Below are 17,431 nucleotides of genomic sequence, written 5' to 3'. Positions count from 1 at the left end.
AAAATAAGATTTGGATAACATTATCTTACCAAAATGAGCTTTAGATAAAAATCCAAAAGCTTTATAAAAAAAAAAAAAAAAAAAAATCTTGAATTTGTTTCAAAAATTCCTGATGTGGACACCTCTGTTTTTAGATTGCTTTTCTGGTGTGTAAGTACCTTTGAAAATTTACTCCCAAGTTTTTTCTTCCTTCTCAACTTGTTCATTGGTTAGTCATTGTTTTCTTTCTTTTTCGTGTCCCACAATGTTGTCCTGTTTGAATGAAGCTAACAGAAAGGATGTTTATAGTATTAGCTTTGTAGGAAAAAATCTCAAAGTAAAAATTAAAAGTAGAATAAAAGTATATACAGCACAACTAAAAGCATTGTTGTGACCTGAACAATTTCTAGAAGTTCAAGCTGGGACATATTTCTCTCAAAATCTGTTCAGTTAATGCTTGAAAAGAAGAAAATGTGCTAAGTGACTTTAGAGAATCAAAAAGCATTTTACTCATGAAGAGAAAACAGATGAAGTTTAGTCTGAAAGTCTTGCTGCTTTGACTGGAGATTGACCAAGGGAAAAGAGTCTCCCAGCTATTCTCCCTTTAGATAAGGAAGGGTTTGAGGAAACAAAGCAATAGACCCTTGCAGCTACAGAAGAGGCTGATGCAGCCTTAATACAAAAGAAGGCAGCATCCTGCAGTCAGGAGGGACAGATGGTACTTGGAAGACCCAGCAAAAGAGGAGAAGTACTAGATGCACAGAATAGCTCTTGGCAGGAGCCAGTTTGGAGCAGGAATAATTAATTTTTTGTGAGTGGTAGGTCAGATAACCTCAACTCATGCTCTCTCAGGTTGTCCTCCTGCCTGAGTGCTATTATGAAGTAGCTTCATTCCTGGTTTTGAAAGCATACCAGGATTGCAGTGTAATACAAACTACATAGTTGACCCTCTTCTCTGAAAAATGATGAATGCATATATAGCTGAATTGTAATCTCAGTAATTGCTGAGAAGGAAGCTAAAATATTCCACTTGAGCTAATGGTAGTGGGATGATTATTACAAGAGTGAGTGTTCTTAAGCAACAGTGTGTTGCTGTCCCTGCTTGTCAGTTATAGGTAATGGCTGAATCACTCATCTGGGGTAGGGAAGGAATTTTAGGTTGTCTTTATTCTTCATTGCTCTGTATTTTCCGGAAAATACATCAGAGATTTTTGGCTTATTATCACTTTACATTATCAACACGATATTGATTCACAGTTGCTCACAAACTGTGTTGAATTTTTTAAAAATTTGTGAAGCTATTTCTGCAAGAAAAAATACTCTTTAACAATATATAAATTGATCTAGTTTATTCAGACTATAGGATGAGTATGATCATATATAGATTTAAAAAACTGCTGCAAGAATCACTGTCTTTCAAACAGTATGGGTTGTTTAAAGGAAAACAGAGCATGGGAATAGTAGTGGGATGGTTTCTTAGCTCTATCAAATGTATTTAATTCCACAGAGAATGATATCTAAAATCAGTACCACTTCCTTAATTTGGTATGTTTCTGGCATTATATAAGAGCAAATTAAAACATGTCTTGGGACTGGCAGATGGATGTAAATCTTCACTGCATATGGAAACTAACTATAGCCACCCCCTGGGAGGAAAGCTATTTTCTTGAAGTCAAGATATGAAGCACGTTTGCACAAGTAGGCATGTCATTCTGCTTGGTATGAGTTGTGATCCTGGATAACTGGAAAATCTGAATTACCAGGACATGCAACCTCACACCTGCATATTTGAGGGTCTGCCTGTCACTTTGAGAAACATGAGGAAATGTTTAAATGTGGTGGAGAGCATTGTTGATTAATAATTCTATTCTCAAGTCTATTTTTCCCTTCTCTAGGTATTTATAGAAATGTTCAACTCAGGTTTTCACCCTTCATAATAGAAACATGTATAAGGCATGGTGGAAAATGTGTTTTGTGTAAATCAGTGAAAATATTGCTCATATACCAAGGTCCAATATTAAATCTAGTCTTTACATTCTGCAGATGCAGTACCCCTCTTCTTGAGACTACTTCATTCACCACACCAAAATGTTTGTGAGCAAGCTGTCTGGGCTCTTGGAAATATTATAGGTAAGTTCTTATTTTGATGACTTGAATTCAGGGAGCATTTCATTTGAGAACTTGACTTTTTGAACATTGGCATTATCATAAGAGACTATGTTTCCTCTGAATTCTGTGTCTTGGTACAATTTTTTTAAAAGTATATAATATGGCCAGAATTACATACATGCCTCCTGTTTTTTTCCTAAATAATAATATCAAAAATATAAACAGGATAAATTTTGTGTTTCCTAAAATATGCATACATAACTTTACGTATGTATATTTAATTAAATATTACCTTTTAGTAGTAGCCTATTGGTGAGGAAACATAGAATTTCAGTATCCCAACATGTCATTGCATACATTTCAAGATTTTCCATTTTTAATGTAATTTCTTTTGCAACAATTTTCATTTCCGTAGGTGATGGTCCTCAGTGTAGAGATTATGTCATATCACTGGGAGTTGTCAAACCTCTTCTGTCCTTCATCAATCCCTCCATTCCCATCACCTTCCTTCGGAACGTCACATGGGTCATTGTAAATCTCTGCAGGAATAAGGACCCCCCACCGCCTATGGAGACAGTTCAGGAGGTAAATAAAGAATTATGAGACAGATAATGTTTTATACTCTGGGCTGGAGGCCAAATGTTTTACATTGTCATACTATGAATTTTCGCATGTTTTTTGTCACTGCACATGTGTTGTGCCACTCTATTTGTTCGATGAAATAATTTGACCAATTTGGTGGTTCTTGCTACAGCTGTAATAAAGGTATTTGTAACATCTGAATCTGAGTAAGACTAGAGTGATGAGCTATACAACAAAAAAGGGACACATTAGAAAGAATTCAAATACTCAGCATATGTTTTCACTAAAAAAAAAGCTACAATGTGATTCTGTACGTAGAAGAATTCAAATGTAATTACTTTCAGCAAGAGCAAGTGTAAGCAAATTGTGGCATGTAGTGTAGTTTGTGTTTTGATTCAGTGTGCACATGCAGTCAATGCCAAGTCCCAACCTGAGCAGAAATTCTGAAAATCTTTTTAAACTGGTGAACAGAGCAAATGCTTGGTTGACAGGGTCAGCACAGTTAGTAAAATGAAGCTATTTGACTAGAACTGTAATTGTAAGTAAAGTTCTTGATTTTAAGATAAATTCAAAAGTGTAGATAAAATTTTTGAAGCTATGGGAAGTGTGTTACTGGTAACAGCTAAACCTCAATGAGATTTTAAAAATGAAGCAGAGAAACAGGGAAACTTTTACAAGTAATGCTTTATTAAATAAAACACTGTTCAAAGCAGTTTTGTCACAGCCCAGTTTTATATTTTCTCCATATGTGATTATAGAAAATTAAACTTTAATCCAAGAGGTTTATAAATTGATATTGGGCTAATAATTTTTGTGTGTGATAACAAAGCTTTTAAAATAACAGCAGGGCAACTTATCTGTGTTATTTGCTTGTTTTTCCTCAAAATACAGTCTACATTCTGTGTCTGGAATATAGTAGTCACATATTTTCACAAATCTGAAATACAGCTAATACAGTTATTTTTATACATACTTAGAGGGAATGACCAGCTGCTGGAATGTGTGTAATTACAATATACTAAAGCAGACTCAAGATAAGCTTTGTGATTGCAATACTTGGATTCATAATTGTACAACCAATTTTATTCTACTGTAATGACTGATGAACTTCTTTTCAGATTTTGCCAGCATTGTGTGTTCTCATTTACCATACAGATATAAACGTAAGTAATTTCTAAAGTTTTAGATATTTAGATTCTTTGTTTTCTCTAGAAAGTTAATGCTGCAGGATTGTGTTAAGGTAGTAAACTTGGGTTTGTGTGTTAATTTATGTGTAATTAAGTGATAAATGCATAATTAAAGACTAATGTGATTGTAGTCTTTCAGAGCATGAAAAAGAAAGTGAAAATACCATTTCTGAAATACCTTTTGCAAAGGTGGCATTTTTTATCCTGTACATTTAAAATAGCATTAAAAAATCCTGTCTTGAATTGAACACTAGAAAATTAAAATGCCAGCTTTACCATCACCTACACTTCAATTCTGCCCCAATTTATAATTTTGCATGGATGATATGTAATAGATGTAAAAAAATTACTTGTAATTCTATATATCAGTCCAGTCAAATATTGTGATCATAAGGGTAAGCCTGACTTCTGTAACCTGTTGGGTGCCTGGCTTTGCAACATTTAATTAAAGAAATTGCATATAAAAATATATTTAAACAGCAATAAACTATTGTTTTGTGGCACCTTTGACAACCTTCATGTTTTTAATACTAAACCTTCAGTACTTCCCACATTCCTGATTCATGAGTTTACCTGTATTTTTCCAAGTAATGTCCTAGGGAGTGGATTTACCTCATGAAGGCTTATATATTGGGACTTCAGGACAAAGATCTGTGTAACTGAGGGATACTGAGCTGCTTTTCTCCTCCTTTTATCAGGACTTCGTAATCCCTATAGTGATCTTTTAGCTTAGGGAAGAAGGAATTGATCCCTTGTGTTGGGTTTGGGGATAAAATAAAGCATAAGATTGGTGGGACTGTCATTTGTTAGTTGAACGCTGTAGTAGCGATGTTTCTGCTGCCTTTTTAATGGTGAAGTGGGCTTGTCTCAAATATTTGTACAGTTTAAGCTGGGATTTTGCCAGGGTTTTCCCAGTGTAATGTGAGTGGGAGACAGCACATGGTGACTTTTCAATGAGTAATTTGGACAAAGCTGAACAGAATTCATTGCAAAAGCAAATATACTTCTAACCTGTAGGCTCTTCTTCCCTGCCAAATTTTAAAGCTTTTTGCAGGCAATAATTGTATGAGAGCTTATTGATGTAGGTATGAGACTGTGATGCCAGGTTTTGACTGATCTCAATCAGGGTGTCCGTCATTTTGATCCTGAGAGTCAGGTGGTAGTTTGGAGGTACCAGTCTGGTCCCAGCCTCTCCGTACTGGAGCAGCAAACCTATCTTTGGAGATGAGTCAGTGATGCAGGTAGGTCAGCCCACAGTCCTGTGAGCACTTCTGGCGGCTGCTGCTCTTGTCACCAGCAGGGCTGTGGGGCAGCAAACTGGTCAGGCACCATCTCTCACTGCTTCTGCTGCCATAGTGGCTCCACTGCAGCACGTTCTGCTGTCCCTGCGGCACAGGAGGTGAGGCCAGCAGCAGGCTGTGGCAGGAAAGCCTTTGGGCTGTGCTGGCTGGCATCCGGAGCTGGTGGCAGCAGCCTGTGGGTCAGGACTCTGAAGTTCTTCCTGTGTTCTAGTACTGCAGTATTCAGCTGTTCTCATAGCTGGAAATTTTAAATGGGTATCTGTTTTAAAAGTAGGCTAGATCGAGGTATCTCAACAGATTATGTCCTTAGTGGGGTCCAGATTTCTTTTCCTGCAGTTCCTAATATCCTCTCTATGTAATGTAATATCCTCTGCTGGCTTTGTTTCTGCTTCAGGTACTACCGTTCAGTGACTAACTTTTCTACCTGTCTATTTTTGAGGGCTTTCTAATCATCCTTATCAAGTCATCAGTGACTTTTTTTTTTATTTTAAGATTCTCAGATGGCCCTGCATGATAGGCATTTCTCTGTGGGTTTTGCTTTGCTTGAACACTTCAACAGTTGCCACATTACAATAGTTGCTAGTTCTTCAGTTGGTATAAGAACTCCTTTCCTTTGCTGTGTTTTTTATTCTTAATATGAAGGCAGGAAAAGGCATACATACAGACTTGTTAGCAGTTTCACTTCAGAACTGCAATATGGATCAGAAATGCTAAGATGTCACATGGATTAAAAACTTAAGGAAATTCATGTATTCCATAATCATAAGATAGCACAGCTAACAAATTACAGCTATGCTAAGGAGGCTGTATTGGTATTTTCTTCAGAAAGTTACTAGCATAACTACTTACTAAGCTGGTTGTCTATCTTGGAAATGCAAATCAAGCCCAACCGTTTACCTTTGTGAGATAATATATGCTGTCACTGTATGCACCAAAATGTGGTATTTAATTAAAAAGGAATTTGAGAGGACATAACTGAGAAATTACTCCGATGGAACAAATGGCCCTGGTTTTCATGGTTTTACATAATAATCTAACATATTACTGATTAGGTCTCATCACAATCATGTTTAAGTTTTTCCTATAACTAAATTGGATGTTTTTCCCTCTCCACCCCCAGATAAGTGTAATGTTGTTCACTAAATTAAGCTTTCATTATACGTATTTTTCTGTTCAATGTGTAACCCATGTTCTCTCCAATTTGTAGATTCTTGTGGACACTGTTTGGGCTTTGTCCTACTTAACAGATGGTGGAAATGAGCAGATACAAATGGTGATTGATTCAGGAGTCGTACCTTTTCTAGTTCCCCTTCTGAGTCATCAGGAGGTTAAAGTTCAAGTAAGTCTGATTCAGTTATACTTGAATAGTCCTTTGTATGCTGTTCGCTAAAAATGTGTGCCTTAGAGTATTTATTAGTGGGATTAGTGAGATAAACATTTATAGCTACATTTTGTTCAGGTAAAACTGAAGAAAAAATGTTACCTACACTGGGGAAAAATAGTGAAAAGAAAGCTCAAGCAAAACAGTGGTAACACAGTTTTAAGTAAAAATGTCAGGTTAAACATTAACTTCTGTTATGTGCCTATGGAAGATACCTTCCTTTTCTAGTCCTAAAATATTTAGTGACAACAGATTTTGTGTTTTCCAGAATTCAAGTAATATGCACTCTTTCTGGTGCTGCATACATGGTTGTGCATATTCTATCTGAATAGCTCATGGAAATCAGTATTTTGGAATCTTTACAGTATGGAAATATTTGCAAATGCTGAGTCCTTTTAGTAAATTTGTAATTAGGTGTGAAAGGTTAACTGAGCTTACTTGATTAATTTTGAAGACAGTATGAAACTAAAAGTTATTTAATGTGTACTGGGTTTTTTATGAACCATTCGCTATAATAGGGAGCTCTTCTGTGTATCTGTGCATTGGACATGTTTGTCTAGTTTGTACTTTGGAAGAGATTTGGCTGTCTTGAAATTTGTCAGACCAGTTCACTTGATGAAGGAAGTCTCTCCAGTATTCTGTCACTTGTAAAGCATGTACTGACCAATACATAAAGATGTAAAGTCTGTTTCTGAAATCACCTGAGACTCAGTAAGTAGTCATGAGGTTTTGAACGCCCTAGTGGGGAGCTGAATGGGAGAGGTGAGCAACCTCAGCAGACATAGAGCCTAGAAGCTGTTGTTGGAATTGTAACACAGATCAGGTACATGATGAATTAATCTTCTACGGTTTTAATATTCTTTTAGTTTCTAATCTTTTCACTTTCTGAGTTGAGCTGCAGTGCATTTATTCCGTGATGTACTGATGAAACATTATCCATTGTTTACCCGTGATGTAGTTCAGAGGATGAAGTGCTAAATTATATTTTGCAAACTGTTTTTATAAAGAGACGTCTTAAAATTATCTTTGTTATAGCATAAGTTACAGCAATGTCTTTAACATGCAATTTTTTTTCCTTCCCACTTTGGATATTCAGACAGCAGCACTGAGAGCAGTAGGCAACATAGTAACTGGTACTGATGAGCAGACACAAGTTGTTCTCAATTGTGATGTTTTGTCTTATTTCCCACATCTCCTGACGCATCCAAAAGAGAAGATAAACAAGGTATGATTTGCTTCTTCCTAACTTAGTATGTTTTTAAGAAATAAAACAGTAGCCTGTGGAATATTACATGAAGAATTTCCTACAGCTATTATTTTTGGCATGTGAGCAATTTTGTATAAAGATGCAGCCTTTGAGGCTGGAGCTTAATTAGGACTGAAACCAGAAAGCCATAGTGAGTATCCATGCATTTGTGTTGATGCCTTGTGCTTTCTGGGAGGACTGAAGGGTTTTGCTTTGGAGTGACATAACTTTTTTTCATTTGCAAAGTGAGTAACTGGCTGACTTCAGTTACAGTTTTTCATCATTTTAGTCGAGTCCAGTGAGTTAGTTGCATAAGACTGATCCAGTTTTCCCACTCCACCTTTTCATAGTGAAGTTTGTTCATTTGTTCATCTTTGCCTTCAGGGAAGGAGGGTGTATCACTGTCCTTTCCTAAAATTGCCTCTGTGTTTCATCTCCTTCCTTTTGGCAGAAATAACTTCACTGCTGCAAGGATTGGGTGGAATAAGGAGAGTTTGATGAAAGTGATCAGTCCCTCCTTTTCCAGAGCTGTATTTCATGTTATCTGGGTTTTTTAAGTCATTGTGCCACCTTCCACTGCAAAGATGGTCTGACTTTTTTGTTTAGATTATGAGTCCCCCATATAGTGTACCATTGAGGAGAAATCTATTTGTGAAGAATCTGTTTCTTCAGGCTGTCATCTGTAAAGATCTCTGAAGAAGTTATCTTTGACAGTCAAACTGATGTGATTTATTTTTGCCTGCCCTCTTAACTCTTACAAAAGAATGAGGAACTCTTTTTAATGCCAAGAAATTATTTCTGTACAAAAAAAAAAAATCCAGAAATGCTTTGACTTTTGTTTCAAGTCTCTATTGTGAGAGGCAAATAGAAATATAAAGAAAATAAAAGAAAAAAAGATACACAGCCCTAAAAAAGGGGAACCCATGTTTTTTTTTTCCTGCAGTGCTTCATAATTGCCTGCTTGCCACATCTTTTACTTAAGATTGGAGCCTTTTAAAGATGTTCTGGATTGTCATGACAAGCATTCCCCTTTGTAACTGGGAATTTATAACTGCCATGAGATAGGTGGTAGCTACATTGCTGAACCTTCTGAAGGAGTAACTGCTGAGCAAAGTCACAGGATGGCATGTCATTTGTGATACTTGAATGAGATTTGTGGACACCACTTCATGTTAAACAAAGAAAGTGGGAGGTGGAGTCTTCCTTTTATTATAGCAGAAAGACACTACTGAGCTGTCAGTATTAGGATTACAGGACAAGTCCTTTTTTTATAATGTTCTACCAGTTTTCCTATTTTCCTCGTAAAAGTGATTGAAAGCTTAAATCCAGTCTGTGACTCCAGCAGTGCAAAGTGGATATAAGGTTTACATCAGTATTACTCCTGGTGTATGAGGACATTCCTTGTGTGAGAGAGAATCTGGCCCTGTGAATCAATCATATTAATTCTACGTTGATTCCCTGTTGTCTTTCACAGTGCAATAAAAGTTTGTGTGCTACAAGTGCTACTGAGGAGGAGGTCTGTTTAGTGGTTGCTCATGGTATGATTTCACGTTTTGAGGTGGTCAGGTTTGGTTGAGTTCTTTTTTTTTTAATCTGCTGACTAGTTTTAAAAGTGCTTTGCTTTTTTGCTTTATCCCATTGTAGGAAGCAGTTTGGTTCCTTTCCAATATCACAGCAGGAAACCAGCAACAAGTTCAGGCTGTAATAGATGCTGGGTTAATCCCCATGATCATACACCAGCTGGCTAAGGTCAGTCAAGCTATCAGCTATGCAAGTTGTCATCCTCTTTTTATAAATCTGACATGAGGAGTTTGTGATTTTTAATAAGTTTGACAGATGTTTCCATGCTGATTTTAATGAGCTATGAATTTTATTTTTCAGGGGGACTTCGGGACACAAAAGGAAGCTGCTTGGGCAATTAGCAATTTGACAATAAGTGGGAGAAAAGATCAGGTGTGTATAGTGGGACTTCAAGCTGTCACTAAAATGTTGCAAATACAGCCATTTGTGTAAGGACCACAATGTTGAAAGCTTTTCTTTTGTTTCTGATTATTTAGGTTGAATACCTTGTACAACAAAATGTAATCCCACCGTTCTGCAATCTACTCTCAGTAAAGGATTCTCAAGTGGTACAGGTGGTGCTGGATGGCCTAAAAAACATCCTGATAATGGCTGGTGATGAGGCTAGCACAATAGCTGAAATTATAGAAGAGTGTGGAGGTAAGAGCTTACTAGGCTTTTAAAATATTTAATTGGCTGGATGCTGTTCTGTCTTCCCCTTGCTGCTGTTGATGTTTACTGCAGTGTTACTTAACATGGGCTATTTGAGTAAACAAGGGAGACTTTTAATGAGAGACATTACTTTTTTTCCTGTATATTTCAGTTTGGAGATGGCTGTGTAGAGACAATTGTTGAAGAAGCTTTCTGTAGTTTAGGTGTTTTTTAGGTTTCAATGAGAATTGTAATTCTTTTCATTTGATAATTGCACATACTTTGTCCTGTGGTAAAACACACAATTCTTGCTCTAGTTCATTGCCTTGGAAGCAGTTTTAGTATCATCATTTCATTACAGACCAAAGCAGGATGGGGAGTCTTTTCAATATGACAATCAAAGTTGTAACATATGCTAATTAATGTATTGTAATAAAGAGATACTGAAGAACATAATGCACTGGAAGCTTTTCACTTGTTATTCCATATCCAGTTTGAAAATGGGGCTGGTGTTTTAGCTGCTTTGTCACCTTGCTGTTTTAAACTTACAGGCAATGCACAAATGTAGCCACTTGTTTTTGGGGATATGTGGAAAGCCCAATGACTAATCCAAAAGTTACGTAGTAGACAGGAGTTTTAAAAAATAAGAGTTTTATCTAAACAAAGAGAAGACTCCATTATCCATTGTTCATAAAATGGAATATTCCCTGGCATGTAAAGTTCACAAAGTACTTGTCTTTCCCCTTAGGGACCAAGATAGCTGCTATCATATTTTCAAACTGAGCTACATCTTTTCTAGTATGTTTGAGTAGTAATGTTGAATCATTTTTCTTATTTTTTTTAAGTAGTCAGTAACTCTGGTTTAATCTTACAAAACTCTTCTCTATTTTCTCTTATTCAGGGTTAGAGAAAATCGAAGCCTTGCAACAGCACGAGAATGAAGACATTTATAAACTAGCATTTGAAATTATAGATCAATATTTCTCTGGTGATGATGTAAGTATGCTAAAGGTGGAGAAATATATGCACTGTGCTCTTGGCTTAGTAAGTACATTGTCACTGTTCCTCAGTTCCTGTGATCACGAACATACATTATCTCCAAAGTCAGTTTTCCTGGTCCTTGTTCAATAGTTTCCCTCAATTTAAAGTCTTTGAAGAGTTTCTCAATATCAGGACTTTTCTTCAGTAAAATCAAGAGGTGTTCTCTAGTTTTGCCTAACAAATTGATCAGTGCTCACTTCATTTTTTCAGATTGACACGTAATTACTTGTGATTAGAATCTAAACAGTTCTCTGACTCTCATTTTTATTTTCTTTCCTCTTTATTTTCTCATACATCAGTCTTTGCAAGGGGCAGCAGATCCTTACTTTCAGATAATTTTTTGTATTTCAACTCTGTATTTGCTCAGTCTGGATTCTACAGTGTAAAGATCAAAAAAAAATCAAAACTTTCTGCACTTTCTGCAGCTGTTTGATCTAGACCATCCAATATTTGGTTCCACACAGAATAGGTATTTTGACCCTCTGGTTCTAGCTCCTCCTGGTACTGGCTGCTTGTGAGTTCCTGAGGAGCACTTCAACATGCAGTCAAAGACAAATGATCTTTTCTAGGCTGTCCAGGATGTCTGTATTCTACAGCCTAGCAAAATTGTTTTCAGTTCTTCTCTTAAATTGAGCTTTCCAAATGCCAGCTCTAACTTCAGGACTCAGTTATTTTCAATTTGTGGGCCCATCATGTGGTTGGGAAGTTAGTCACCAGAGGTTAAGATATGTGAAAAGTTCCCTATGCCTGCAGTGATTCTGTGAGCAGTGTCTTAGAGTTTCCATAGAGACTCTAAAACTCCTGTGTCTAACTGAAGAGCACAGTCTGGTTGATGTGGGTGGAAAAATATCCCTGTTGAGGTTAGTACTCCCTTTTGTGCACTTACTTCTTACATTAACACAATTTAATCTATGCCTGATGGGCTGAATATGTCTCCTTTACTCAAGAGCAGGACTTTCCTTCAGATTATTATATTGTTACTGTGTTTTCTGGAGTTTCTGAAACTCAAAATAGTAGAACTTCCATAATTGCTCCAGGGAAACAAGAGATTGGTTATGGTAGCCTGATTAGCAGTGTTAAGATGGACTGTCCAGGAGTCCATCTTCCATAATTGCTCCAGGGAAACAAGAGATTGGTTATGGTAGCCTGATTAGCAGTGTTAAGATGGACTGTCCAGGAGTGTTCTTGCCTTCTGTCACTTCAGGATCTTCTGTATTCTCATGAGCTGTTGCTTGCTGCTTGATGTCCCTTCACTGCTAATCCCATCTGTTCCTTTGCTGAGCCCTGTAAAAAGTGCACAGCCTGTACTTTAGCACAGCACTAACAGCTTCCTGACTTCAGTTTCTTGTGTTAAAGGCAGGTGAGCTTAGGTGGGGTTGCTTTGTAGTATCCCTGCAGAAGGCAGAAGTGCTAATTTATCAAAACAAAAAGGTTTTGCGAAACATTCTGAAACCAGACTCATCTGGGCATGATGTGCAGATCGTTGCTGTCACAAAAGGCCTTAATCTCTTCCCCCTGGTTTAGACAGTGTCATCCAAAGTAAAGAGAGATTTTAGGTGAGTCAGTTCTGATGTGTGCACTACTGCAAGGCCAGGTCTCAGAAAGGTGTTCAGACCCCCCCCACACAAGGGCTCTTTCCTGCTTCAGAATGACACGATCTGAAATGAGGCTCAGAGATCAGTGCAGCTGGTGATTTGCAGGAGGATGGGTTGAGTTTGAAGTTGTGCATTTTGTTGCTACTGACCATGTTATTTGCTATTCCTTGAGGCTGTAAATACCTAAATTCTAACAGCTCCGAGGAAGCTGGGTGAAGTTGGCTGCTGATCCGTTTCAGTCTGTATCCATAGTGCAATGAAGTACTTCTAGTTTAAAAGCAAATTCAGATTGTGCTTATGAGACCTATATAAAACTGCTCTGAAATGAGTAGTTCTAAATTCTTCAAATTCTGATAGGAGATTCTAAGAACTCTTTTAAGCTTTATATAAGTATTTCTATCAGCTGCTGTTAAAAATGTATTTTCATGTTGAAAGAAAATGGGAGAAAGTACAAAACTAATTTTAGAATCCACAACTAGTGATTAGCCAACTCTAGAAGTACTAAAAATTGGCACTGAAAATTAAACTGCGCAGCTAAAATAGCAACTGCTTTGACCAAACAGCAGCGCACTGTCCCTAACCATTACAATTTTCTGTTTCCCTAATGGTATTAGAACAGAGTTGTGTTGCTCTTTTTAAACAAATTTGGGGAATTGATTTGGAAAAATGGATCTGATTTTATTGCAATAATATTTAAAGAAAGAAAACATGAACATTTGTGAATTTCTTCTGTGTGTACCCAATCAAGCAAGAAATGGGCCTCTCATGTGTTTGTGCTGCTGTGTTTTGCAGATTGATGAAGACCCCAGTCTCATTCCTGAAGCCACTCAAGGAGGTACTTACAACTTTGACCCAACAGCCAACCTTCAAACAAAAGAATTTAATTTTTAAGTTCAAAAAAAGTGCAGCTTCTCTTGTCCCACACCAGTACGAAGCACCACCAGATGGCTACCAAGTGAAGAAACAAAAGGCTCCAAGACACACACGCCTCTTCGTTTTGATGCTTCTAAAGCAAGCCATGTATTGGTCACTTTGCAGTTGCCAAACATCACTATCACATGGACTGTAAATGCATATGCATGATCTCCTAAACTGTTTCAGAATTCTTTTTAACAGTCCCAACTACCTTTTTTTGCCTTTTTCCTGGTGCCACATGCTGACAACCGCAATCTGCAGTTTTGTTAAGAATATTCCATAGTGGTGGCACATTGGCTTTCCACGGAAAAGTAGCTTCTTTGGAAAATGGTGCGCTGTGGATCAAGACACTTTGGTATGATGCATACATTTTGGAAGACTTTACAGGGGCCCAGTTTGCTCTGAGCCTCCATCATCGTCCTCCACAAACATATTTTCATAAACTTTACGTGGAAGAATAGATTCAAAAATGCAAGCCAAATGAATTTCATTGGTGAAACTGAAATAAAAGTAACTTATAAAAACACAACACTTGGCAATTGATTAAACACTTAAGTTTAAAACAAACAAAAAAACTACTTCAGCTATCAGTAATTGATGTGTGTTCATTAACTGCCTCAGAAACCAGAGTTGGAGAATGAACTGTAGATTTGGACTGGTAAAGCTTTTGCCATTATACCTAATTTTTGAGAACAGCGAGCCCTATTTGACCACTCACTTCAGCCTGTGTGTTCCTGCTGTTTTGAAGTAATCAAATGCTGTGCATGGTATTTTACCTGAGCTACAACCTGTTATGGACTTGAACTTCTGTTTAAGCTGAAAGCAAGAGTCCCAGACTGTAGAAAAAAAATTCTGTCCAAAAATGTATTACTTAAAAAGAATCTTGCTTTCAACTTTCAGTAGTCAATATCTTCTGTTTTAAATTGATAATTGGATATGGTTGATTTATATTGGGTTTAAACTGTGGAGCTTTCATGTTTACTGTAATTTAGTCTTAAACTATTTTTTACTTAGTAACCAGTGCTTATGATGATGTGGTTGGCAACAAACCAGCAACTACTTAGAAGCGTCATAAAAGCTTCATTCTTGGAGTATTGGAAGAATAATTCACAAGTTAGTCTCAAATCTTATTCATGTGATTAAAAACATACAAACTGGTTGATGTGTGAGGCTGTATCGAAGCTGCCGTTACTCAGCGTAAACCTGATGTGCAGCGCACATTAAATAACTTTATATAAGGTATGTGAAGTCATTGCTTTTGGAAAATCGCCTGACCCAGTCACTTTCAAAGGGATTTTGGTATTGCTGGGGCGAAGATCGGTAATTTTGAAATTCTGTAAGCTATCACACAAACTGGTTTTGTTGCTGTTGTTTACTGGGTGTAACTTCCCAATGCATTGATGTGAAGGGATAGAAAAATCTAAACTAATTTAGTTATTGGATGTGGGTTGTATTTACTGTGATGAAGATAAGGACAGATGCCATCAGAGCTTTGTGGATCAGCTGTTTTTCCACTGATGAACAACACATAGCAGGTGTGCATTCATTAAATATATATCTGCCAAGGTGGAGCCACTTTAAAGAGTGAGTTGTCTTGTATCTCAGCTGGATACAAGCGTATGTTTAAACTGCAAGATTTTTACTTGCTAGATAATCTGTTTTAATATAGTGGTTTGGCCTCTGATTATTTATAGGTTTTATAAATTTTAGAATCAATTTCTCTTTAAGGTGGCTCAGATTTTTCAACTCTTGTGCACATAAAATTGAGTTGAAGTTCATTGTGCCTTTTTTCTTTTCCCAGAAGTTGAGTTGAAGCTTCATATGGTAACTGCATCCTATTCACACACTATAGTCTAAAATCTTGAAACTGTGTGGTGTTCGCTAAAAAACTAAACAATAAAAAGTCAAAGTTAGGTAAGGTCACAAAGTTTTTGTGAAATTAGAGTTCCAGCAGATGTTATTGTGAACAAATATTTCGCCCCTTCTAATTCAGTCTAGTCTCCCGTACGCCATATAGACTGATGCATACCCGGTTCAGCCTACACTCACTGTTATTCTAGAAATCACATACAAATTGATACTGAAACAACAGTTTTCCTCTACTGTAAAGATTCGATCTTTTTCTTGCACTCAATGCATTACAATAAAAGTGAACATCGGAGAACTGGGTAAGGCAGGACAAAGTGCTTGCTCAGTTCTTTCTGCTGTGACCTTATCAGCTTTTGATTGGGATTGCACCATTTCATAGTTAATAAAGGAAACAAAGTATATTGCTGCACTTTTACGTTTTCAGAACAGTGTTTAAAATTGCATTGTTTTTATTATTTTTTTAAACTATCAGTTAAAATAGACTAAAACGTTCTTTCAAAGAGGCATCTAAATGTGTTCCTAATTTTGTATATGGGCTTAGGTTTTGTAACCAATAAAAAGCTGCTATCAAATACTATACAACATTCAAGAACTTATTTTGAAGGTTATGGAACTGCTTAGTCTTCATGGATTGACTTAGGGGTTTTTGTCTTTGACTAGATATTAGTTAGCAGAACTCCGCATCAAAGTTTGAAGTATGTTACAAGTATGAATAAAGTAAGCTAATGCAGTCATCTCTGAAGCTTTGGATACGGAGTTTTATACTTTGTATGGAGATGTTTCCCAGGTGTGTACAGGGGGCTGTGGTAAGTGGGCTGCAGCTGTTGCACATCATTATTGAAATAATGACTTCACTTCAAAGGCTTGGTGGTGAACCAGGAGTGTCAAGGAACTTCCACAGTTGCATTTTACCTCCAGAAACCTTCCAGGCTCCTGGTGTGAGGGTGATTGCTGACTGAGCATTAATTTAAGCTCAGGATGCTGCTGCACAAGGGAGGCCCAACTCCTGCCCAGTGTGGGTTGGGAGGGAGTGTGCACCCAAACTGGTCTCGGGCTGGACAGCCTTTCATGGCCAGCGTCCCTCCCCCTGGCACAAGTGACCCCATTGGGGTGCTGCTTGGGAACAGCCTGGAGCTGTCAGAGGCTTGCATTGTCCAGCAGCCTCCTAATTAGTACAGTCCTGCTTTAATTACAGGACAGCACCAGTGGGAGGAGACCAGTTGAACTGTTTGAAAGGTGCCTGTGGCTGCAGCTGTGGCTTTGCCATCCTTTCTCTGTGCCGGTTGGCTGAGCCACCTGGAGAAACCCCTCTCCCCATGGGTGGGAGATGGGCTTCCAGTGCTGTATTTAAATCCTTACAAATGCTTGTCCATGGGGATGTAAAAGACAAAGATTTCATAAGAATCTGGTTCCCATTTCCAAAAGCTAATTAATCCCTTTGGTTCCTTCAGCTTTCAGTTGACAAACTGAACGGTGTTGGGATTTTGCAACCTGTTAATCATCCTCTAAATCCTACCTGGAGGACTTGAAAGACACTACATTGTTGGACTAACTAATGCATTATTTTAAAACATTTCTAATTTAGAAGGAGTAAAACCTAGATGATATCTTAATGTTTCCCCATCCTTGTAAAAGTACAGACACTTTCATTTTGTTTGCTTGATCTGCTAAACAGAGAAATGAATAAGCAGAGCCACTGACAGGCAGGTGTTGAATCGATTTTTTTTTAATCTCAGTGGGTTCAGTGATAGTTGAGGTCCACTTTGTTATTTTCCTCTTCTTTAATGCCCTCTAGATTCTGAATGTCTTTCAAACTAGTCCTTTCCACCAAATGCAATGTGTTGTGTTCCTTCTATTTTGTTGCATAAAAAGTACTCCTCTTTGTGGCATAATTATGCTTCTATTCAAACATATGTAGGACAACAAATTATGCCAAGCCATCAGGAAGCCCTTTTCAGGAAGAAATGGAAAAAAACCCAATCAGTAGAAAACTGTGGGCTCCAACAGGCAAAGCC

At 37.4% G+C, this 17,431-nt stretch overlaps 1 protein-coding gene across 2 annotated transcripts in view; it reads left to right on the top strand.

Annotated features, from left to right (window-relative positions):
• The window catches only part of KPNA3 (karyopherin subunit alpha 3), a 47,343-nt gene extending 31,350 nt beyond the window's left edge, over positions 1-15,993 (top strand). For both annotated transcript variants that reach the window (XM_058845073.1, XM_058845083.1), the window contains exons 8-17: positions 2,023-2,109; positions 2,504-2,673; positions 3,789-3,833; positions 6,366-6,497; positions 7,636-7,764; positions 9,430-9,534; positions 9,667-9,738; positions 9,843-10,005; positions 10,898-10,992; positions 13,425-15,993. In XM_058845073.1, coding sequence (XP_058701056.1) covers positions 2,023-2,109; positions 2,504-2,673; positions 3,789-3,833; positions 6,366-6,497; positions 7,636-7,764; positions 9,430-9,534; positions 9,667-9,738; positions 9,843-10,005; positions 10,898-10,992; positions 13,425-13,523 — 1,097 coding nt within the window. In that variant the 3' untranslated portion in view covers positions 13,524-15,993. The remainder of the gene's footprint in view (positions 1-2,022; positions 2,110-2,503; positions 2,674-3,788; positions 3,834-6,365; positions 6,498-7,635; positions 7,765-9,429; positions 9,535-9,666; positions 9,739-9,842; positions 10,006-10,897; positions 10,993-13,424) is intronic.
• The last annotated feature ends 1,438 nt before the right edge of the window (positions 15,994-17,431 follow it).

The sequence above is a fragment of the Poecile atricapillus genome, chromosome 1, assembly GCF_030490865.1.
Source record: "Poecile atricapillus isolate bPoeAtr1 chromosome 1, bPoeAtr1.hap1, whole genome shotgun sequence".
Taxonomy (NCBI): domain Eukaryota; kingdom Metazoa; phylum Chordata; class Aves; order Passeriformes; family Paridae; genus Poecile; species Poecile atricapillus.
Note: the sequence above shows the minus strand (reverse complement) of the source record. Positions and strands in the feature narration are given on the sequence as shown.